Here is a 23,927-nt window from a genome sequence, read left to right on the forward strand (position 1 = left end):
AGTAAGATTTTTTGTATAGAAAAGTCTACAAACAAGTTTACAAATCCCTCACAAACGATGGCAGTTTTCAATTCACTTACAAGTCAAGACATTCATCAAGATGAGGGTTTCTGACCTCCTGACCTAGAGCCTGGCTTTGTGCTTGGCTATTTTCAATTTTCTATTTTACATATGCAAGAGGAGCACATACGTCTTTAGTCCATCTAAAAAGAAAGAGAAGCAATCAGAGTTTCTCATTATTCATTACTGGAAGTTAAAAAAAAAACCACTTATTAAAAAATAGCATCTGTCATCCAGGAAATTTAATCTTTCTTAAGACTTTAAACATTTAGATCACTATTGTTTCAGCCACAAAGCACAGGCATAGAAAACAGCAATCCCACATATGAGTGACAACAAATCCACCCCCAGACATCTCCAGACATTTAATGACCTTTTATTTATGTTAATAAGAAAAAACAGTAAAAACCTATAGCATAAAAAGTCTACTAAATACAACAGAACAATGCAAAATTCCTCTCATTATAGACAGAAGCATCTACATAGCTTGAAGCTGAGAAGAGCTACTGAATGATTCTCCTCTGCATCTGGGCGATGGCAGTGAAATTCAGAATTAATAACAAAACTAATATGTAAGGGTGTAATTTCTTTTAAAACTTTCCAGGTATACTCTGTGTAAACGAGCAATCTTATATTACTAACCGCACCCTGGTGCAATTCCACGGTAAAGCATTCACAGGAATTTAAGATGTTAGCTACACAGCAACCAGTGCAAGAACACGGAAGAGAATGCATTTTCCAACATGTAACTAGTCAGGTCTACAATCCAGTTCTCAGCCCTTAGTCCTCCAGCAGATAGTTTGGGTTGACAACCAGGTACGGATCTTCATCAAAAGTCTCCTCTTCTCTGGATCCTCTCAGTCCTGACTGGGACAGTTCTATCAGGATGTGGTCCTGCAACAGACAGAAATTAGTTTTTCAACAAGAACAGAAAGGATTGCTTGCACTTTTTGAAAGGCATCTTCTTTTTTGTACTGGTACCACCTGTTATTGATGAATTATTTCACCCTCTTAATTGCAAACTCCCTCTTTGACGGGTTCCTAATCTTAACAATTACCTTCAGTGGAAATGTCTCATATGTAGTATGCTTTCTGGGAATACTTCAATCTAGTGGTTTTGTACTTTTAAAAATGAGAAGTATTTTATATTTTCATACTTTTTCCTCTAGACTGCCCTATGACTTAAAGCTATCCATCGAATAAAGTGTTGTTTGTTTTTCTGTATCCTTATGTATAACAAATACCATAGAAATACAGAAAATACCACTTACACTTGTACGGGGACATAATATGATGCTTTGAACTTTGAGTCATACCCACCTCTGATTTTTTTCAGTGCTTTCTCTCTAATAATTTTTAACAAATGTTAAACAAAGAAGGCATTTATACAGCATCAGTCAGTAACACAGAATCACAAAACACATTTTCCAAATTAGGAATGTATTCCTTCACACACTGCACTATGTAAGTTAAAAATCTTTTTTCACTATCCACATATCTCTATACATACATAATGTGTAAGTCGGTGAATGACTCTCTCTATGATCTTCTTTTTATTTATTAGTTCTTCTTCAGATTCAATTTCAGATTCAATTTCCTTTAGATACCAATTAATAAGTTCACTCTTCTTTAACGACGAATCATCCTCTTCTGCAAATAAAATAACAAGCATCAACACACCCCACTCTAATATACAGTACCATTCCACATAATTTGCATAAACACACCAGCAGTAAGACACCATTCAAAACATAAGATAAAAAGATTTCTACGTTAACGTTTACGGTGCTGAAGAAAGAAACGTGCAATAGCCCATCAGACAGACTTCTGTTTCTTAAATCAGCACGTCTTGTACAGAAGGCTGTTGTTTCATGCTTTAATTGGAGACATTTAGGTGGAGAATTGCAGCTTTTGGTTCTGTGCATCCATGTGATTCACAAATTAAATGAGCAGCCTAACAAGAACATCAGCCTTCAGCTTCAAGAGACATTTGTAAGTACTTCTAGAACTTTCCTCTAAACAAGGCCAGAAGAAAATCACTGTCACACAACGCCAAAGAAATCATCCTTCTACAAGTACTCAGCATTTTGAACAGATATAGTAGTCTCCACGACATCCAAAAACTTCTTTGCTACCAATTGGTTTATGCTGTCAATTAACTGCTTCATTTCATGACAGCAGTAGCCTCATTGCAACAGAAACATTTCATCCTCCCAAGAAAGGATGCAGCCACTTGGCACATACTGCTTAAGTACAAACTTCAGGCTGTGGTTGCTGGCACAGGTTAAAGCTCTTCCTCCAATGTTTTCATTGCTCCTGACTATTCTAGCTAGGTAAAACCAGTTTATGCTACAAATCCTTTTCTGGATTTGTTCTGTTGACATGCTCCTTGACTTAGCGGATTTTGACAAACGACTAAGATATCAGAGCTAAAAAGTCCAAGAAGGCATATTCATATCATCAGATGTAGTACAGCCACATGTGTACAGGGTCACATCTGAACTAGTAAGCCGCAATTTTAACTCCTGCTGAAACACCAAAGTGCAACAGCATGAGATGTAGTTAACAGTTGCTCCCCAAACTGATGCAGCTACCTGTGCTGAACCTCAGCACAGGGGGATTAGTTAACTCAGAACAGCAAGTTTGTGACCCCCTGAGGAGGTTACTCAGTCTAAAGTACTACAGGGTGCTAAGCAGCAAAGATTTTACTCACACAGTTACGTTTACCAAATTACACTAAGAAATGTACAGGAAGAAGTGGCAGCCACTGTTCAAGGACCTGGGATCACAACCTTCTATCCTAACTTTTTAATACCAGACGTGCTCAAGCCCTTTTTCTCTAAAGTGGCTGAAAGATTACATCTTTCTTCACAGCTGAAAAATTCCCTTGCAAAGTGAATTCGTTTCAGTCCAGAGCCAAGGCACACACAGCGACACAACTCAGGGTCTGCCATTTTCTTAATACACAAATTCTTACCTTCCTCTGCTTTCCTGAGATGCAGCACCAGGAGATTAGAAATTCGTCGATACTCAGAGAAGCCCAGTCTAAGAGAAGCTTTGGGTGCAGGATCCTTGTTCATGTCCTCAGAAGGGCCATTGATCCCATTCACAAGCCCGTTAACCCCAGCTGCAGCCTCTGCCTCACCTGTTTGGACACAGGCCCAGGTTTAAATCTGCAACATCTATTTAACCATCTAAACCACTGAAAAGGTGACCAACCAGGTGAGTGGACCCACAAGGAGCAAGAGAGTTAAGAACAGGAGTCAAGATTCCTAGACCTTATCAGATGAGCAACTGAAGAGAAGGATATACCCAAACAAGGTGAGCTCTAAAGGCTTAAGTAATTTCTCGCTTGAAAAAACTCTCTACAAGTAATTTACCATTGACTCCATCTTGGTCCTCTTGATCCTCCATTTGCTGTTCATCATCTTGGTCTAAATTGATGTCAGGAGTCTCAACTCTAATGATGGACTTATTTAAAAGCCTGAAAGCTTCCTTCACATGTTTTGGGTGAACCTGGGCAAGATTTGAAAAAAGATGTGTTAAATCAAGGCCAGGTTGGATGAGGCTTTGGGCAACCTGGTGTAGTGGAGGATTTCCCTGCCCATGGCAGGGGGGTTGGAACTAGATGATCATTGAGGTCCCTTCCAACCCTAACCATTCTATGATTCTATGATTAAATAGACATGGTGGCTCTTCCAGTGTTAAAAGGTTTTTTTCCCCAATAGCTCCAGAAACTCACCCCTGACTCTGACAACGGGTCTTTCTACCCATCTCACCTGAGTAATCCTAAGCAGTAAAGACTTAAGTCAAGTGCAAGTCAAACTATATCCCACTACAAGTTCTCTGAGTTCACACAAGATTCTGGAGGGAATAAGCAGTCTGATCAATCTTTCAGGCTTTAGTGATCACGTGGAGTCAATAAAATTTTTACTTAAGCCAGGGATGTTTTGAAGAAAGATCAGTGGAGTAAGAAACATTAAAGAAATGGGTCTAAACAGAAACAATATGAAAAAAAAATTAATCAGACTCTCCTCTGAAATTGAAAAGCAAAAACTGGAAAAAACATCTCTAGCTGAGCCATAGATAAAAGCTATCTGTTTGTTTATAAGCAGAATTTAATTAAAAAGAACCCAATAGGTGTCCTTCTTACACAACTAGTGAGCAAGTTTCTATCTCTGCATATGTCACATAACCTCTAATCAACATTTCAAAAAGCCTGCTGAGCTTTAAAGCAAGGACTAGATGGAAAATAGTCATACTACAGTTAACAGCCACCACACGATATACATTTCAGCATTGGTTGACGTGAGGAGGAGCTCAGATCACAAATACAGGTACTCCTAGGGAAGTTCAGATACTTTGATGGACTTTATGGACTTTGGCTTTTTGGATTGCAGATGGAAGAGAGCTGTGAGATTACAGACTACGCAAGATTAGGAAAGACACTGCCAACAGCCCTGGCTGATACTAACAGATGATTGTTCTTCCTGTTTGCTATGATTTGACAGGTGACAGGCTGAGACTGCTGATACAACTGTAATGCAAACACATGCATGTTCTCAGTTTGGACCAGCTGATCTCAGTTTTACAATAAATACCTTAAAAACAGTATTTCTGGCATACAAATTCAGACCAAGTACGACCACGTCACAAGTGAAAACGTGACCCAAGCTTCCCTCCTCACTCACAGGATTTGAATATGTACAATACCATAGTAGAATAGCAAAGCCAGAACTCCTACAATATTTATATACACATTTATACAAACTGTCATCAAAAACCTGATACCTCATCACAGCAGTGCATACGGGCCATAGCTTCAGACAGCCGAATCATGCTTTCCAGCTGTCGCACTGTGATTCTCCAGGATGACTTTGTCACTCCAGAGCCATCTCGCTGCCGTAGCCGTTTATACTGCTCCACTATAAAATCCTCAGACTCCTTAGATATCTTTGTGACATAAGACAGTACGACAGTTAGCCATGTCAAAAGTACTAAAGTTTATGCTTCTTGCACGAGATCGGCAGTTCCAAGACATTCCTCTACTAGCTACTGCTTTTCTCTGGAATATTCTACGCTGTCACACATACGATACATAAATGTAAAGACAATCATATTATGTTATAATTATATTGTAATAATTACAGTAACAATGATATTACAATAAGCAAACGGAGACACAATTATTTTACGGCAGATTTTTGATCATTTCTATTTTTCTGTTCCACTGACTTGCTTCCAGGCATAACTCATGTCTGTCTCTACTAGATTGTTCTGTGTTTATTTCCTTTTCATTCTGCATGCAAACACACACACAAGCATACACTCCACATACCAACACTGACTACAGCTTCATGCACATGCTTTTTAACCTAAGTCTATCTGCACATACGCAGATCCAGCTGGAAAACAAACTCCCCACCACATGAAATTTTCAAAACTCTGTAAGGGAGGGTGTCCTCTCCTTCCACCTGAGAAGTCCATTAGAAGAACTTTTGAAAAATCGAACACACAGCCCAGCCAAGCTGCTATTTGGATAGACCACAAAAATTTGTACTTCAAGCAGTTTCTCATGTTCTGTACTTTACCACAAAGAAAGCAAAGAAATATTGAGGAACAATACCTTTTTAAAACAAAGGCAAACAAACTGCTCGATTAAGCAGTAAGTCAACAAAATACACAAATATCTGCAGCAGCCGTGTAGAATAATCCATGTCCTTGAGGTATGAGAAAGCTATGAAATGACCTCTCAATTATTCTAGACAGAGGTTAAGAACTGCCACCAAAGCAGTTAAGACTACTGATCATAACATTTATTTATAACATGATTATAACATTTATTTATAACAGTTTCAGCTGGGCTGGCTGGGTTTCCAGAGTTCAAATAAAAGAGTACATGGCTTCAAAATATGTTATGTTTCTAGATGATAACGGACTTCACGGCTCCTTTCTTGAGAGAACACTGCACTAAGTAAGTGTCTTTGTATTTGTAAAAAAAAAAAAAAAGCGTGCTACAGAGTGACCGTTCCTTTGGACCTCCTCATACAGAAAAACTTATACAGTAAAGCAGAATTACCTTTGGTTTAAACTGTCTTGCAAAAAGTAGATATCTTCTGATATCGTCTAAAGAATAGACACGATCAACAGATTCTTCTACTCTGGAATGCAGATCCACGATGCGTCTGGCAATGGCATAGTCTGTAACCTGGGATATTATTGCTCTGTCAGAATCACTTTCACAGCATCAGCCAAATATCAAAACAACAATGATATTCTTTCTTTCTTCCCATTCCCCTCCCTCACTTGGACTCCTCACGGCACAGCTAGTCTTTCCAGAAGCCAGACTCTCTGCCAGAAGACCCAGGAGAATGCCCTGGAGATTTTTAATACAAGGAAACATAGCAGAGAAGGGACAGAAGGCAGTTTTAGGATTTATAACCTCTTGGAACTCTCCTGGGTTACAAGTCAGCCACAGAACAGGCAGAAAGCACCACTTTGCAGCGTGGGAACTGCTTTCTTCCTTTTCAGCCTACTCTGTCTCTTTCATCAGTCGCTTCTCAATTAGCCAGCCACTCTGCGCAAACCAGCGGAGAGAATAGCGCCGAACCGACATCAATCTCTGCATCTCGCGCGTTCCCAAGGCAAACACCACAGAGACAGGTGGCAGCAGCCTTAGCGACCAGCGATTTGTAAAAATGACTAATGGTGTTAAGTTTACAGGTCAGATCCCTACAAGATGAAAAGGCAGTGTCCTCGTATTCAGCAGAGCATGTTCAAATTTGTACTGTCAGCTTTTAACTTCACAGGCAGAGGAGAAAAGCAGAAGCAACACACTCTCATGAGATCAGCTTCACCTGAAATTGCAGAAGGCCACCAAGATGGTCAGAAGCACATGATGTATGAGGAGAGGCTGAAAGAGCTGGGTCTGTTCAGCTTGAAAATAAAGCAACTGCCTCATTGGCAAGTATAGATGTGACGGAGCCAGATTGTACTTAGAAGCTCGACCAGAGGTGAACGACACAAACTGAACTATGAGAAATTCTGATTAGATATAAAAGCTGATATTATTTTTCAAACACATGAGAGTTGTCAAACATTGCAATGGGGGCCTAGAGAGGCTGCAGAATCTCCATCCTTGGAGATACTCAAAACTCACCAGGTCAAGGTCTTGGCAACCTGTTCTCAAAGATCTGCTTTGAGTGTGAAGTTAGACTAGAAGCCTCCAGAGGTCTTTTCTGACATAAATTATTCTACAGTTCTTTAAAATTACCTCATTACATTCATCCACAAGGATAAAGAAGAGATCAAATCGAGACATGATGGGAGCTGACAGGTTTATATTCTGTTTCAGTGACTTGGATCTGTCATAGCGCCCACCAACTGGGTTTGCTGCAGCCAAAATGGAGGTCCTGGCATTCAGGGTAGCCTGACAATGAAAAATGAAAAAAATAGAAGAATGATATCTGTGACCATTTGCTAAACCAACTCATTGCAATTGGAATGGGTCAGCATGACATCTTTTAGATGGAGTTTCAATGGAGGTATGACAACAATCACTCCTCACAAGAGCCCAAACCAGCCTTTTCTAACCAGGTCTCTGCCCCAAGACACAGTTTGATGAATCAATAGTCAAACATTGTCAAACTCTTGCCGACAATACTGAAACAAGCCCTTAAAACTGCTTTTCACAACACCCTGTTTTTAACAGTGCAAATATACACTTTACTTCTACAAACACACACAAATCTATATCCATTTTCGGGGTTACTTGAAGGTTAGGATTTTCCTATTTTCTCTTGCCTGTCTGCTACTATACCTTTTTTCCTTTCAGTAGCATTTCTGATCTTTTTTGGGTACTTGGCACAAAACCTTTGCAAGCAAGTGATCTCTGTCCTGCCACAGTGAGGCAGCCACAGAGCTGACACGAAAATCTGACAGATTAGATCAGTCCATGTAACAAACAGTCAGGCAATCATATAGACTACATAATCGGAGGAATAGCACAAGCTACCTTCACTCCTGCTTTAGTAATGGATATAGTCTGCTGCTCCATTGCTTCATGAATGGCTACTTGATCCCGCACATCCATTTTGTCAAATTCATCAATGCAACAAACCCCCTGCAGAGAAGAACAAAAAAAATGTTAAGTCTCCCAAATTCAATCACTTTTGGAAAAAAAGCATCATTAAGACAATTTGGGGTTCATTAATCAAAACCATCCCAGGGATGCAGGAACCTCTCTAGTTCCTGGACTCACATTATCAGCCAGCATCAGTGCTCCAGCTTCAATGACAAATTCATGAGACTCTTCATCTTTTACAACAGCTGCTGTTAGACCAGCAGCACTGGAGGCTTTTCCACTGGTGTATACAGCACGAGGACTGAACTCATCCACATGCCTATAGAGAGAAATAACAGTGAGGAACAAACTTTAAAAAAGTCCGATTAAAACCTGCAGAAACAAGATAACTGTACTGCAGTGCTGTTTTCAACCTCTCAGGCCAGGACTCGTTCCTTCCTTCAGGAAGCAATTAATATTCAGGTAGGATCTCCCACCTCTAAAGATGTTTGAGCAAGCCTTGGAAACTAAGAAACTAACCCTTATCCAACTGCAATCTGTCACAGGTGTGTTATTCACCTGTGGTTACACCAGCAGGAAAAATAATCCAGAGCTCCTCCCACACGTTTTCAGCTGACTTCACAAGCTAACACAAGTCCTTACGGGTCCGGCAAATGGCAGCACAAGGGAACAAATGGCTTCGTAGCAGGAAGCAGTGAGACTGACCACAGGCAGCCTAAGGCAGCTTTTGTGCCCTAGATTTCTGAGTTGTAGTGTGTGCTGCAAGGATCTCAGCTTCATGGAGAACAATGCGGATAAAACAAAACCATATTAAACCCTTTCCAGTAAAAAAGCATTATCTAAGATGCAGCATAAACCATAATTATTTAATAATTATTTTCCAACCACATCCAAACAATTCCTGGAAAATATTCTTAAATATTTTACTTCCTTTTCCTCTGTTTAATACAGAAAAGGCACAGCACACATTATAGCTCTAGTCACATTGGACAATATTTGAATACTGAGTTTTAATGATATGCTTACTTTAGAAATTGACTCTTGGCTGTACTTGGATCACCAACAACACAAACATTGATGTCCCCACGCAATGAAGTGCCTTCTGAAGTGGTCTTAGGAACTCCTCCAAAAAGCATCAGCAAGACTCCGCGTTTCACTTCATCATTACCTGTCCCAGAAAAGACACTTGACTAAAAATCCAAAGAAAACACCGTATTTTTCCTGTTTAAAAAAAACCTTCAGCCCATTAGAATTTTAGAGCATTTGGGCACATCTGCTTAGAATCTACCTATTTGCTAAACATCCAGTAATGCTGCATTTATGTGCTTGACACGGTTTCAGGGAAGAATGACTCAGAAAGTGGCTGAATTCCTTTATGTTACAGTGGTTCAGAATATAGACCAAATTCAGCTGACCTAACTTTTCAGGCATAACCAACCTAAGTCCTCAAACTAGCTCAGAGCCAGACAACAACTGCAAACATACATATTCACGTGCATGCACAATAGCATAAAAATATTTGGAACCCTTAAATCTTTTGACGGAAGCCCATATGAAATAGAGCTTATATCCAACGGTCAGCTATAGGGATTAGTAGTGTATCACTCCATAGCAAAACCAACCCTTTTGACTAATCTTGCAGACCTTAATGATTAAGCATAGCCCCCTCCTTTTCTAGCATAAGCTGTGCTGGAGGGGAGTTTGAGGTAGTTGGCATAGGGCTCTCAAGGTTTCCCAAAATGGCACTACACAGACAGCAAAAAGAATTAATATTTACAGAAATGAAATCTTCCCTCTCTGAAGCAACAACTGGACTCTTACCATGGATAGTGGGGAAGAGGCTGGTGCACAGATTATGGTAAAGGTTCTTATCTTGGCTCATTTCAAAAACCTTTTCCCACTCTTTCACAGACATTTGGTTTTTTATGCTTTCTGCAGTCTGTTCTTCATCTCGGAGCTCTTTTCCACCAAACTAAACAAAGGAAATAAATTTTAAAAAAAAAGTAATAAAAGTAATAACATGGTCACTACCGAATATGAGTACTGCAGACAGGAGGTTATAAAAACTTGCTCTGTAAGCTCAACGGGAGGAACACATTCAGAAAAGCTGACCTTAGGCTAATGAAGCTCATCACCTTATACCTTTAAAAATCAATAGACAATTTCCTAGAGGGCAAAATCAACAGAGTGTAACTTCAGTCAGTGAGAAAAACTCAGGAGAGACTCTTGTCCAGAGATTAAGAAGAGAGTAAACCAGTACAGCACACTTTGGCTAAAATTTGCCTTTGGAAGGATTCTTTGTTAACTGGAATTTACAATGCCTTTCAATACTCTGGAATGAGGCAGGAAACTTCTACACCCAGAAAATAACAGTTGCTATTTTTATCCTGTGTGATGGTGAAGCAGAATTATAGATCAGAGTATCATATAACACTAAAACCCAGGCACAGTCAGTATTCCTTGTTATGTCGTAGTAACATGCCAAGCTGTTACATGACAAACCAGAGGGAACAAGAGGATCACCGTTTTCCCGGTGACAAAATGAAGCAATAGGATTCCCTGGAGGAAAAGGGAATGCTGCAGAAATGGGTGAAAACTGAATGGAAATAAATGAACCAGCTAGTTCTTTAGAATAAATAGATAACATTGGCAAATAATCACATGTGTGAAAACTGCTATGAACAATAAAAACAAGAAATAAAAATTGCTATATAAATCCAATCAGAATATAAAGACAGTCAAATGCACAGGAAGGTCGTACACATACGTATTTAGAGCTTTACCCACTCTCTAATTTGAGGTAAAACCATACAGAGCAGAAATCGCCAATATTTAAATGTATTTTCTTTCCAGACTCACCCGTGGATTTGTTGGTGCAACATAACAAGCCAGAAAGACTAGCTTATACGACAGCTCTCTGACTCCAAGGGCACGGAGTCCTCGAATGCCTTCGGTTTCATAGCCCTCCGTCCCGCTCACCCGGGAGCCAGTTTCCGCGCGCACCCCTGCCATTAGAGAGATGTCAGAACAGCGGTTCCCAGAACAAGCATGAGGCACCCGTCGTTGAGGTCACGAGCAGCAGCAACAAACCTGGTGTTGAGAGCTGGGAGACATCAGGCACGACAATCAGTGACCCTGTGAAGTCGCATTTGTCGCCTGCCTGAGCAGACTCCACTGCTTCTGCACGCAGGATTACTTCCACACTGCGAGGAATGCTACCACGTGGCAGCTCGGCCTGCGTCTCCTGGATGCGAACCTGGGGGAGGAATCATAGCATCACAGAACCATAGAATGGTTTGGGTTGGAAGGGACCTCAAAGATCATCTAGTTCCAACCCCCTGCCATGGGCAGGGAAACCCTCCACTACACCAGGTTGCCCAAAGCCTCACCCAACCTGGCTTTGAACAATTCCAGGGATGGGGCAGCCACAACTTCTCTGGGCGACCTGTTCCAGTGCCTCACTACCCTCTGAGTGAAAAATTTCTTCCTTATATCTAATCTAAATCTCCCCTCTTTCAGTTTAAATCCATTGCCCCTTGTCCTATCACTACACGCCCTTGTAAAAAGTCCTTCTCCAGCTTTCCTGTAGGCCCCCTTTAAGTACGGGAAGGCTGTGATAAGGTCACCCCGGAGCCTTCTCTTCTCCAGGCTGAACGGCCCCAACTCTCTCAGCCTTTCTTCATAGCAGAGGTGCTCCAGCCCTCGGATCATCTTCGTGGCCCTCCTCTGGACCTGCTTCAAATGTTAAGAACTTAGCAGGTCCAAAATCAAAACCGCTTCAAAAGCGAAGCTGCTAACAAACGTAGCACATAGCATTTGATTGCTGCCATCCATGTCAGTCGTGAAATTGCTCTTCCAATGAGTCAAACAATCAAAAATCCCTTCACTAATCAGTGTCTAGGGAGTCTTGGAGAACCTTAAGAGGGTACACACAGGCCACAATGACAATTCTGAGAGCTAAGAAAAGCAACTTGAAGAGCACAGTTAATGTGACCGATGCAAAACATTACAGCAGAATGCGAAGTTCTGAGGATTTGGCAGAGTAGATCAGTCTGGAAGAGCAAAACACTGCAGATACTAAGAGACATCTCTTTTCATACTCGTATAAAACAACTACACACGATGAACCTTCAATATGACACTAGGAATGGCTCAAATATGTGAGTTTTTAGTGGCTTACTTAGACAATAAATGTCATGCAACAAAACTGCTTTGATATTATCCATAATTTCCCATGCTTAAACATAAGCCTTCCATAGACAGGAAGAAACTATTTTCAGAAATTCCAGTGCCTTTTCTTGAGGCCTTTACTTGAAATTGTCTTCAATGTGTAGCAGTACAAACAACACCTTTCAACTACCACAGGGACATTATTGCTTGTTGCCATCCCCCAACCTGATCACTGTACCTTTTGGAAATCAACGAATCTTGATTTGTTTGTGTCGAGTAGGAATCTCCTTCTGTTGGCACAGACTGGGTTTCTGCAGATGTTTGGCTGCGTGTATTTAAATTGCTGTTCCACATCTTTAATCACTGTCTGGCAGTCAAGGCACAGGAAGGTTCCACTTACAAGCTCCGGGTGGACTGGGTGGGTACGTACCACCTGTCCGCTGATACGCATCAGTGAGCCAATTTTTGCTGATGTCAGTTCTCGAATTCTGTTTAAAACAGAAATTCATAAGGATTGAATTCTACAGTTGAGTTGGCATTTTCAGGCCCAGGGTACAACCCCAGCACTAAGATGCAACATAGTTGCATTCGGTCTGTGACTAAAGAACAGTTGTAACAGACAAAAGAAACAAGTTACTATAGTCTGATTTTATAATTTTATGTAAGCTTTTAGATTAACACTAAAGGTCAAACCAATGCAAAAGTTACTTCACTGGTACTTCAAAAGCAAGATACTCTAAATAATTTTTTCAAATTAGAGAAGTTACATTTGTTTGTGGAACGTGATGAACGTAAGTATGTGAGTATGATTCATAAATGAAAAGCTGTTCCAAAAAATACCCTGCACAACATCAGGAAACTCTTCACAATTCTACTGGTCAACTGTACATTTCATGCTATATAACCAAAACAACTTCAGTATGCTGTGACACTTGTTTCCAGTAGTAAAAATGCACAAGTTTCTGGAATTAATAATCATCTTACTTGTGTCTGGTAGGAAGATCTTGGAATGCAACATAAAAGTCCTTGTTTGAAGGAACATTTCCATGGTCTCTGGCAAAAGTCTTTACTGCTCGGCAGAGGTAAGGGTAAACTCTAAAATACAGAAAACGAGTTCAAATTTTATAGAAGCTATCAAAACACCTTCTTTGTTTTAGACTACAGCAAATGCTTGTATCATACATTTCCAGGTTCTGGCTTTTACTGCCAGAATATAATTACATTATAATTATGTGAGGACACACAAAAGCTAATCTAAATATGCTAAATATAAGATTACTGCATAATAATGCCATTTGCTTTATCGTCTGAAAACTGACTGCTTTAAGTCTCCTTTTATGACACTTACATTTTATCCTTATATTCAGATTAAGCCACTGGCTCAATAAAGTATTTTCAGAGCAAGAAGTTCTAGAGTTCATTCTGTATTCCCATACTAACCATCTACTTCTTTACCAGAATAAATGCAATTGTCCAGTTAACTAATGGTTTCCAGAGAGGACTCCATTCAGAAATAAGTTTTGATCCGGTAAAAAACCCACAAAATTTAAATGTAAGCGTTTTCAGGGTACAGAAAGCAGATAAACCTCTCATTTTTTATGTAACACATAAGATGTTATGAGTCTGAGACTGCAGAATTGCTCTTCTCTCAGGTAATCTCTACACTTTACCTGTAAAATTCCTCCTGAATAGTGGTAGAGAGCTGCTGATTGAACTGCTCCAAATCCGCAAAGCTTACGATCATCGTGTTCCTCTCTGGTCGAATCAGTTCTTCAGCATCATGCAAGTATTTCACCTCCCCATCGCTGTTCTGGAACCTGAAAGTGATTCACAGCTACACGTCAAGCTGCAATTGACTACTTCTGAATTCGGGACAGAAGGTGAAGAAAAGGATCACACATCTTAAGGATTTGTGCAAGAGAACGATGGGATCCCACAATCCCTTGCAAACGCCTTTTCCAACAATATTTCTCCTTCCACCCTCCTTGCTACATCCGCTCTAAGAACACCTCAGCACAGACGCACTGATCTGCGTTCCGTACAGCTGGTTTGCCACGCAGAACTTTATTTATGGTTTAACAATGATTCTGCACCAGCGAAACAGGTTCGTTTTCGTGTCGCTCTGGGTGACGTTAACAGTTTCCTTGTTTGCTGCTGGTGGGTCCCTCAGGGTACAAAACGCAGGGAGCCAGACGTATTACGGTGTAACAACCAAGCCGCAAAAGGGATTTTCGACCTGGCTGTCACGAAACTTTCTTAAAAGGGCCACACGCACCTCACAAAGTCCCATGGAAAGCTGCTCGGGAAGGATTTTGCCAACCAAGGGAGCACCGCGCTCCCTCCTGCGCCCCTCGGGAGGCAGGCACCTGACGGCAGGGCAGAGCCTCAGCGGCGGGCCCAGACGGTAGGAGAGCTTTTCTGACCGAAACGCGAGGGATCGGGGCGACAGGCCCTGACAGGATCTCACTCTCGCCAAATGGCGGCCCGCTCTATGAGGCGCTCGCGGCCCGCCGCCTCCTGACAGCCCTGCCCGCCCGCCGCCAGGCCCGGCCCCTCTCACTCACTCCTCTAAGAAGTCCTGGAACAACTTCTGGCACTTCTCGGCCACCTCATCGCGGAGGTGCTGGTGCTGCTGCGCCGCGCCCGCGTTCCCCGTCGCCACCGCCAGATCCATCCCGGCCGCTGCCGCTGCCCCCGGCCCGGCCCCACAGCGGTTCGCGCCACAGCGCACCTCGCGCGCGCCGCCGCTCCGGCCAATCGGCGGCCGCCGGCCCGCAGAGCCCCGCCCCGCCGCTGCGCCGCGCCGGCCAATCGGCGGCCGCCGGCTCGCGGAACCCCGCCCCGCCGCCCCTCCTCCTCCTCCGCTCACCGGCGGTTTCGCGCCAAAGGCGCGGGGCGCGCCGGGGCTGCCGCTGACCGTGTCCGGGGCGGGGCAGAGGGCGGGATCCTGGATCCTGCATCCTGCCCCGGCGAGAAGAAGGTGTAGAGAATGTTGATTCCGGCGGCGGCAGGGCTCTGTGGGGGGGGCCACTTACCTTACAGGCAGCCGGGGAGCATCGGGTGCGTCAGCACAGCGCTCCTCAGCCTCGTGCTGGGCTTTCTCCAGGTGCTGAGGGGCTCGGCTGGTTGGTTTTGTCGGTGAACTTGTAAGCGCTGTGGAGGACTTAAACCCGCGGTGGAGGAACGCGTCTCACGAGCGTGTAGGTGCCCACGGTGGGTCGCTTCAGCAGCCTCCAGCCCCAGTGAGCTTCTGCAGGTCACTGGTTTCCCAGAGAATCAGACCAGCTACAGAAACTGGAGTTAAAACTCCACCGGGACAGCCAGGGTGCTCCTAAGGAAGCACGGAGCCCTGGAAACCCCTACACTGTGTGCAGGAGGCACCTCGGGCAGCTTCTCGCTGACAAGACCCACTAGGCAGGCTGCACCTCTGGCTTCTGAAGGACTGGGCTGAAAAGAGTGTAAATTAAACCAAGCGAGGGTCGGGCTCCAGGTTTGTAACCCTGGATTTATGGGTAGGATGGTCCAAGGTAGCGTTTTCCAAGTGATGCCATGGCTGACAGCCACTGCTGAACGGCAGCTGGTGGCACACGGCACCTGCCAGCAGGAACCGTTTCGGTATCTATGAAAAATTGCTTAGAATTGCTCTGCCACCTGCGAAGTCATTAATCTCCGCCTAAACTGTGAATTTCGCTGTAATTAAAGCAGCGAAGGGCTGACCCCTTCCGTTCCGAAGCCCTTTAAAAAGCGATAACAGCGCGAGCTTCCGCACTGATGTCATTTCATGCGACGGTGCACGTGCCATACACCGAATGGAAAGTGTTCTCAAGATGGTAACATCTGCCTGGTGATTTGGGGTTTTTTGGGTGCGGTAAGATTCAGCTCTGTACGGCTCGCTCACTTTCCAATGCAGAGGTCGGAGTGGAGGTTCTGGTCGGGTTAGTCTTTTTTTGAAAGTTGGTGTTACATTAATGCGGATCGTTATGCTTCGGTACATAATTACAGCTTTGTGAGTTGTGTGGGTTTTGTTGCTTTTTGAAGATGGCTAAGGGTTAAAGAGGTGGCAAAGTAGAGGAAAAACTGGGCAACTGTTTACAATCTATTGTGTGCTCACATGCTGTTTTAAATCTAAAGAAAAGAGGAAAATCATAGAACTTAGTAACTTGCAGCGAATAAATTGTGTTTTGTGAGATCATACTAGAAAAAACGTGCACAAGTGGAAGCTAGTTGTGACGCTTGTTTAATTTAAAATAAATAATAATTTGTCCTAGATAATTTCTGCTGGTTTTTGCTAATTTTCTCTCCACACACACACACAAAAAATCCCCCAACCTGCATGTGGATAATGGTAATACCCAAACAAAAATCTGTTTGGGCAAGTTGTATACTCTAGAGATGGCTGTCAAGAAAACGTGTGGTTTTTCCAGGCTTTCTGATTTTTCCAGGCTCTTCTTGGCACACAGGAACATGCTCAAAGGGGACCCATGGCTGCAGGGTGTATGGGGGAAGTGGTGCAGGTGCGTGGGCTGGAGGTTAACAGTGGACTCCCGTGGCCTGAATGAAATCATGCCACCATACAGGACACGCTGGAATCCCAGGCAGCTGAGCGGTGTGCCACAATGGATAGTGCCAATGCATTCTCCTCCATCCCCTTGGCAGCAAAGCACAGGCCACAGTTTGCTTTCACGTGAAGAGGTGTCCAATACACCTGGAACTGACTGGCTCGGGGTGGAAACACAAAGTTTTCCTGCTTTTACTCTTCAGTTCCTCTGCCCTTGGCCCACTGGGCAGGCTTGCGTGGTGCTTAGCTGCCCACCGGGGTTAACCCCCAACAGGTGTGCGCAGCTATGGGGAACTGGTCCTGCACTTCGCTTCCAGAAGAACAGTCAGTCTTCTTTCCTGCTGGGCAGATTCAGGCAGCTCAGTGAACACAGATGGGTTTCCACAGGAAAACTTCAGAAGCAAACTCAAGTTTTGTGTTTGTTTTGAGCAGATGACTCCCTGGCTATTCCTTACCAATATCCTTTTTAGTTCTCTAGTTTAAAAAACTGCATGATTGTAACTACCATCTGTATATCATGAAAGAAAAAAAAAAAGAGCACATTTTAACTGGTGGAGAAGCAGCAGCAATGTTGACTGCATGTAAAATGCTAAACTTCCTGCAAGTTACTGGAAATAAAAAAGTAGACAAGTTTGACTTTTCCAGAACTACCAAACCAGAGTTGCTACCTATCAAAGCAACATAAAGTTCAGAAATTACTGTTTGCAAGGTTTCAAACTAAGTCCTAACAATGCACAGCTCCCACTAAAGTATCTTGTTAAGATTACATTCAGGACAAATGCATTTTGATTTATGATCATAATTATTTTCAGTTAGCTAAGAAAAACTGCATGAAAGGGTTTTGTATACAAACGAATCAGGGTCTCCATCTGTATTCTTGTTCTTATGCAGCTACTGTGAATAAATCACAGAACAAGGTGAGCTCAAATAACTCTTAACAGAATTGGGATAAGCACAGTCGTTACAGGAATGCATGCACAAAACCTGCCACCAAATCTAGAGCAAGAAACGTAGTTCTCAGCATATTTTTTTTGTTGACATGAAATGTAAGTCACTAATTTTGCTCCTTATTAGAAGGATGTGCTTCCGATGTGGAATACGTTACCAGTTGTGTATGAACAAAAGTAATCAAATTGAATTCATTCCAGTTGGCTTAGCTGAATAAACAACTGTTTTGAAACATGGATTCATCAGTAATAAGTCTGTGATGATAAGCTGTGTTTATAATCCACTTCGCTTCGTAAAGTACAACCGGGTACAATGCAAGATTTTAAAGTTAATAATGTGGGGAGGATTCTGTGGTAAATTAATTACAACAGACTCGTAAGCAAAGCTGCAAAGTATGTTATTCCTTTAATTGTGTGACTTCCAAACAAAGTTTAACTTCTACATTTCCAGTACTTTACCTAACTGACCTTTAGTATGATTGTTTTCTAATGGAGAACTCTTGTCACAAAACATTAAAATTAAGTCTTGTTCAATGGCAGCTGCAAAAGATGATTTGCCCTTTTGTGAAATTCTACACAATTTATATGCAGTCTCACTGACCTTTCTGTAGAATAACCAATCTGTGACTTCTCTGACATTTAAAAATCAAGGTAGCAACAGTAACACAGACTGTCTAAACCGTACCTCCTACTGAAAGCTTTATCATGTAAAATGTTAAGCAAAAATTAAGTCAGGAATCACAAACATGTATGAATATTAGAGTAACTCTACTGCAGTGCCTAAGGAAGGAATTTAATCCTTTGTTCTTTGGCATCCGCACTTACAAAAATGTTTTAAATTTGAAAAGCAATTATCAGATGCAGTTCATAAAAGGAAGTTTCAAATACACTGGTTCCTCTCCAAACGCAAGGCACATCCTTTGGGCTCGGAAGAGGAGGAAGAGAAGTAGCTTTGCACATCACTGCAAATTGAGGAGGTTCAAGCAAATGATTCATTTGAGAAAAAAGGATGTCTAGAAACAATTTTAGAAGTACTCTGCCTTACAGAAACACCCAATTTCTCTAAATGTACACCACTTGTGCTGTTCACAGCATTTATAAATGAAAAAAAAAAACCTCTGACATAGGTTGGCTTACATAATTTGCTTTTCTTTCATTGGCAATAGATACACGAAATCCTTGCTGATTTGTTTTGTTATGCCAGAGGATGGGTCAGGCAGGAAAACACACGACCTGGTCTCAAACTCACTGTCCATTTGTTTTCTGAGAGTATTACACATCCCTTGTGTATTCCGTGAGTGTGTGTAACCTTCTATCCATTCTCGAATAGTAACACAAAATAAAGAACAGGCCTATGGCTTGTATAAAACTTTCAAAAAAAGGGGAGAAGATAGAAAGAAAATAAATTTAAACTTTAGGCAATTACTGCATCATTAAAAAAATCCAAAAACCACTCTTACCGATGCATGATTATCTTGTGAGGATACAAAGCAAAACCCAGAAAGACAGATATTGTATCCAATTTACTTTGAGAGATTTATTGCAACCTATTTTCACAATTTCATATGAAGACTTTCTAAGAACGTTCTTGTGCTCACCTACTTCTCTACCTGATGCTCATGTAAACTAACAATTGGCTGGTTTCCTTCTGATTTTTAATTTGCAAGCATCCAGTTATTTTAGCTTTGAGCCAATTCTGTACTTCAGAATATTCAACCTTGCTGACATAAGTTAAAAATGCAGCATTTTTATTGCATAATTTATTAAAATGTTTAGAAACATGATACGAGTTAATATGACACTAGAATATTAACTCAAAATATCACATTTTCAGTAAAAATGTGTGCAGTTGCCAATACAAAGAGTCTTGATCTGTTAAAATATTTTCTTTTAAATAAACAGCTGAAGATAAAAAAAAAATATTGTGGCACCTTAGTAAATGAGATGTTCTCTTTTTTATTGCATATTATAATGCTCCAATCAATACAGGTTCATCAGTAGAAGGGGATATGCTTGTAATCGTATCGTATTCGCAGGGCAAATCATCTCAAACTTCCAAAAGCAGCTCATGTTAGGGTGTCAGTCGTTTGGGATCCCGTGGGAACATCGAAGTCTGACGAACATTATGCAGCCCTAGGTACAGCATGGTTACTCTTTCCAGCCCTAAAACAAATGCAAAAAGCCATCAGTACAGTCATTTTGTTTGAATCTCTTAAGAAGCTAAAGGTACTTTACATCTCCAGCCAGCCTCACGCAGTAGCGTGAGCAAAGACTGAGATGTACGTGTTAGCACGTCCTACTACAGAAAGGTGCTAGAGCCAAAAATGAGGGATTTTACATACAGTGCCTTCTGCCATGACACAGACTTGGTTTGGAACACATATCAATAAGCAATGGTACCAGAGACTCAACCCAGCTCTGAATCACTTTGGGCTTTCAAGAAAGACAGTGTAGAAAATCAAAACAGGAGGTGCGTAATCAGGAGAACTGGATCTTGACTACAGTAACACAAGTATGCTCCAAACCGGTCTTAACAGCGTCAGAGTAAGAGACGTTACGTGCCACAAGCAACTACAGTAAAAACTCAGTTGGGGAAGTTTTTTCCAAACCCTCTACAGTAGAAAAATGTAGATTCAGCCATATGTACCTGTACAACTATCTGCAGATATCTTTACGATAATAATTATTTCACTGGTCACTGTGTTCTTTCTTCCTGAAATCTCAAAGGTTATGTGTGCACTCTGGAACATGGAAGGACTTCCTAATCCACAGGGCTACATACACACCCCAGCGTTGCTAAGACAAAACCCAGATGCATACCAGCTTTCACCCACTGCCCTCCTATGTTAAGGTTTCCATCTGAAACAGCTAGAAACCAGTGTTAATTCTCACAGCATCTCCTGTTTGGCTGGCACCTGGCCTGATCTCTGGGATGTGCCACGTGGAGCATTTACTCTGGAGAAGAGATGTAGCTTCGGCTTCTTTGATATCAATTCTGACTGGCCTAAATGATTTTGGATCACCTACAAATGCTGCATCTCCTCTGCTCGCAATCACTGCACGATAATGGACACTTACATCTTGTAGGTATTTCAAACCAGTTGTCTCAATAGTGCATCGCAGATCTAATGCATTTACTGGAGGCATACTTAGGAAGCTGTTCTGAGAACATGCTGAGAATGTACAGAATATACTTTATAAAAGTACGGCAAATGCAGAAGGACTGAATCAAAGAAATTATTTTCTTTATCTATCAGGACCTACAAAGTGTCCCATTTTCATATGCGTGAACAGATTTCATCCTGCTAATGAAAGCAATGTGCGTAACTGTAAATTGTTATCATTAAGATGCCTAAAACCTATCTTTTTCTTCATTTTAATATGTAAAATACTCACATTCAAGACACGAAGCCTCAATACCTTTGCTGAAACAATTAGCACCAGCCAAACTGATCAGTGACATTCAGTCACATCACTGAATAAGACAGAAGCAATCACTTATTTCCCCTCATTGCAGAACAGCTTTATCAAATGCGCTAAGAGGCTGGTGCTTTATGGTATCAGTAGTCTAGGACATCTCCATACATAATACAGTATTTTCTTGCTACCTTAAATATTGCTCATTGGTCTAATTTGAAAGTGATGTATCTGCCTAATAAATCAGCATTTTTTCTTGTGATCACCTACTTTTTAAACTTGCCAGACCGTGCCATTAATATTTTGAGATGACTCTTTCATTTTAGCTTCTCTCCTTAAATTCTCCAGGATAAACAGCCCCAGACATTTACCTAACAAGGCAACTATTCTGAATTTTATATTGAACTCTGCTTGAAACTGAGCAGTTTAAATTAAGCTCAGACTAACACAAGACAAAATAAAATACAGATACTTACCTATTCCACCACCTGCATGTGGAGGTGCACCAAAACGAAAGGAATCGATATAAGCCTTTATCTTCTCCAAATCTAGAGAGGAAAAAGATATGTTTCTCACCTGCTTAATGAACCCAAAGCCAAACATACAAGTGACTAGAGAACTGCAAACACAACAAAAAAATTTACCAGTTTAACTTACAAACTAACAGTGAGGTTTTTTATTCATTAAACATGTAAATTATCCAGGACTATCTAGAAATTATGACTGTAACTGTTTTGGTTTATAACTTTGTTAATAACTTAATCAAGGAAGAAATTCTAGAATCGAGTAAGAGCTAAGCCCAGCTGTTCATTGTAACTTAGGGAAAATGGTGACTTCTTGAATAAGCTGCAGTGAGAAACTGAGGATTTAGCAACTACATTTCATTCTTGTTACATTGGCAGAGACTCCTTTTTTGCTACTGCCTACCTGCCACTCCACTTTGCCATTCACTGAAAACATAATTTCAATCTACATTTTACTCTCGTGATCTCCACCTGATTTACTCTTTTATCCTTCTACTATTAGCTGGCCTTGTCCCTCCTGAGTCTTTTTTTCGTTCTTTTAAATTTCACCAACAAACACTTCGCTTATTTGCTCTCAGTTCAAGATTTAAAAAGGACAGCCGACCAAGACTCTGCTAGAGTACTCTGTAAAAAGTTTGTAAGAGAACAGAGAGGTACAACTGCGTGAGACTTGTTTGTCTACCCTCATTCTGTTGAAGGTATTTCCTGCATTACATTCTCTCTAAAGCCCTCAGAAACAATTCCTTTTCATCAAGGTGTTGCTGGGAAACTACCTAGATTCTTAATACCACCACTCTGGATTAAAATGGCTAACCAGAATCAGATGGATTTAACATTAGGAATGAAACAGTACTGTGATTTTAGCACTACTGCCATATAACAAATTCTGCCCCAAATTCTTCCTCTGCAGGAAACAAATCCAACCACAATTTATATTATTTCAAATTCAGCTTCATGCTGTTTGAACTTGTTACCGATGCCATGATGCTGGGCTCTCTCCGTCAGCAGCTGAGGATCGTGAATTCTCTGAGCTCCAGACAAGATCTCTTCCCCTCTCATGAACATATCATAAGAGTTAGAGTTTTTCTGGAAAAACAAAGATGAGTTTATTTCCTACCTACAGTTGCTTCATTGTTAGGTGGCAAATATCCACCTCTCAATAACTTCACTTATGATATCCAAAGCTGTGCAGTAAGAGCATAATGTATTTGGAGTCTGCCTGGGAATTACAGCCCTTTTGCTCCTCTCATTAGACTGGAGCTGATTTAAAAAACTGAAGTTCATCCACATGCCCTTTGTAACCATTACACTTGCATGTAGTTAGCCCAGCAAAAGATGCTCTAAAGATGTTTACCTGGATTTAGGAATAAACTGGGGAATTTCTAACAACATAAAAAAGCATATTTTCTGAGGCATTTTACAAGTCATGTAACACTGACCCGATCTTATTATCAGAATTGTAACTGTAACTATAACAGCAGGTCCTATACATACACTTCATCTATTTCATCACGTTATGCCTACACAGAATAATTTAAACTAAAAAAAAATTCATTGACAACCACAAAGAATTTTACTTACAGGGTTTACTGGGTCTGGCATTGTATAAAAAGGCCTCACAGCAAGAGGGTATTTGTCAAGAATATAGAAGTCTGTGTCATACTGAAAGAAGGTAATTAAAAACACTTAGTATGAGAGAAAATGACGTGAAGAACAAATTACAAGAGGAAGACACAACCAGTGAATCTTTGAAATAAAATAAAAAATCTCCCAATAACTTTTCACAAATTTGACAGTATCGTCCTAAAAAATAATAGTTATCAATGAAAGCGGTGTATTACTTTTCAGTTTTCCAATACTAGTGTAAACTTACAAATGTTTAGCAGTAAAATTTCTTACTGTAGTAATAGGTACTTATTTTTTTCCCAAAGATCTCATCTTCCCCCATAGATTTAGTTAGAATCCAGTTTGTTGTTTTTTTTTTTTTAATTATTGTAAGAACTGGTTTTGGAATGTATGCTGTTCGGTGTACTCAGTATAACACGATAGAAATGAATATAAAAGATTGAAAATGGTTTGAAATAGCTCATTAATGATAAACACAAAACTGTCAGTAGATTAAATAGGCAGCAGCAAAACAGGAATGCAGTCAGACAATTGAAAAATGG

The 23,927-nt window shown here is 41.2% G+C and overlaps 2 protein-coding genes across 2 annotated transcripts in view; both read right to left on the reverse strand.

Moving 5' to 3' along the window:
* Nucleotides 1-742: 742 nt before the first annotated feature.
* MCM6 (minichromosome maintenance complex component 6) lies at nucleotides 743-14,987 on the reverse strand. Its single transcript, XM_086615733.1, has 17 exons — nucleotides 14,878-14,987; nucleotides 13,984-14,130; nucleotides 13,298-13,408; nucleotides 12,552-12,801; nucleotides 11,234-11,399; nucleotides 11,003-11,148; nucleotides 9,965-10,115; nucleotides 9,170-9,311; nucleotides 8,321-8,462; nucleotides 8,075-8,182; nucleotides 7,334-7,489; nucleotides 6,140-6,268; nucleotides 4,852-5,013; nucleotides 3,441-3,576; nucleotides 3,038-3,205; nucleotides 1,571-1,710; nucleotides 743-954 (listed from the first exon to the last, which is right to left on the reverse strand). Exons 1-17 carry the CDS (start codon nucleotides 14,985-14,987, stop codon nucleotides 841-843), a joined length of 2,478 nt encoding a protein of 825 aa, XP_086471859.1. The 3' UTR covers nucleotides 743-840.
* A 3,261-nt stretch (nucleotides 14,988-18,248) lies between these two features.
* The window catches only part of DARS1 (aspartyl-tRNA synthetase 1), a 42,170-nt gene continuing 36,491 nt past the window's right edge, over nucleotides 18,249-23,927 (reverse strand). Inside the window, 4 exon segments of the mRNA XM_086615549.1 lie at nucleotides 18,249-19,981; nucleotides 21,712-21,783; nucleotides 22,734-22,845; nucleotides 23,341-23,421. Of these exon segments, the coding sequence (XP_086471675.1) occupies nucleotides 19,890-19,981; nucleotides 21,712-21,783; nucleotides 22,734-22,845; nucleotides 23,341-23,421 (357 nt within the window). The 3' untranslated portion in view covers nucleotides 18,249-19,889.

Source organism: Tauraco erythrolophus, chromosome 8 (assembly GCF_009769465.1).
Source record: "Tauraco erythrolophus isolate bTauEry1 chromosome 8, bTauEry1.pri, whole genome shotgun sequence".
NCBI lineage: Eukaryota > Metazoa > Chordata > Aves > Musophagiformes > Musophagidae > Tauraco > Tauraco erythrolophus.

What these genes read in the sequence shown, in the direction of transcription:
- MCM6 (XM_086615733.1), bottom strand. Translation starts at nt 14,987, where the DNA reads ATGGATCTGGCGGTGGCGACGGGGAACGCGGGCGCGGCGCAGCAGCAC. An exon ending in ATTCAGGAGGAATTTTACAG is followed by an intron (nt 13,409 to 13,983) that starts GTAAAGTGTAGA and finishes TCTGTATTTTAG; the next exon opens with AGTTTACCCTTACCTCTGCC. An exon ending in CTCCCAGCTCTCAACACCAG is followed by an intron (nt 11,149 to 11,233) that starts GTTTGTTGCTGC and finishes CTCTAATGGCAG; the next exon opens with GGGTGCGCGCGGAAACTGGC.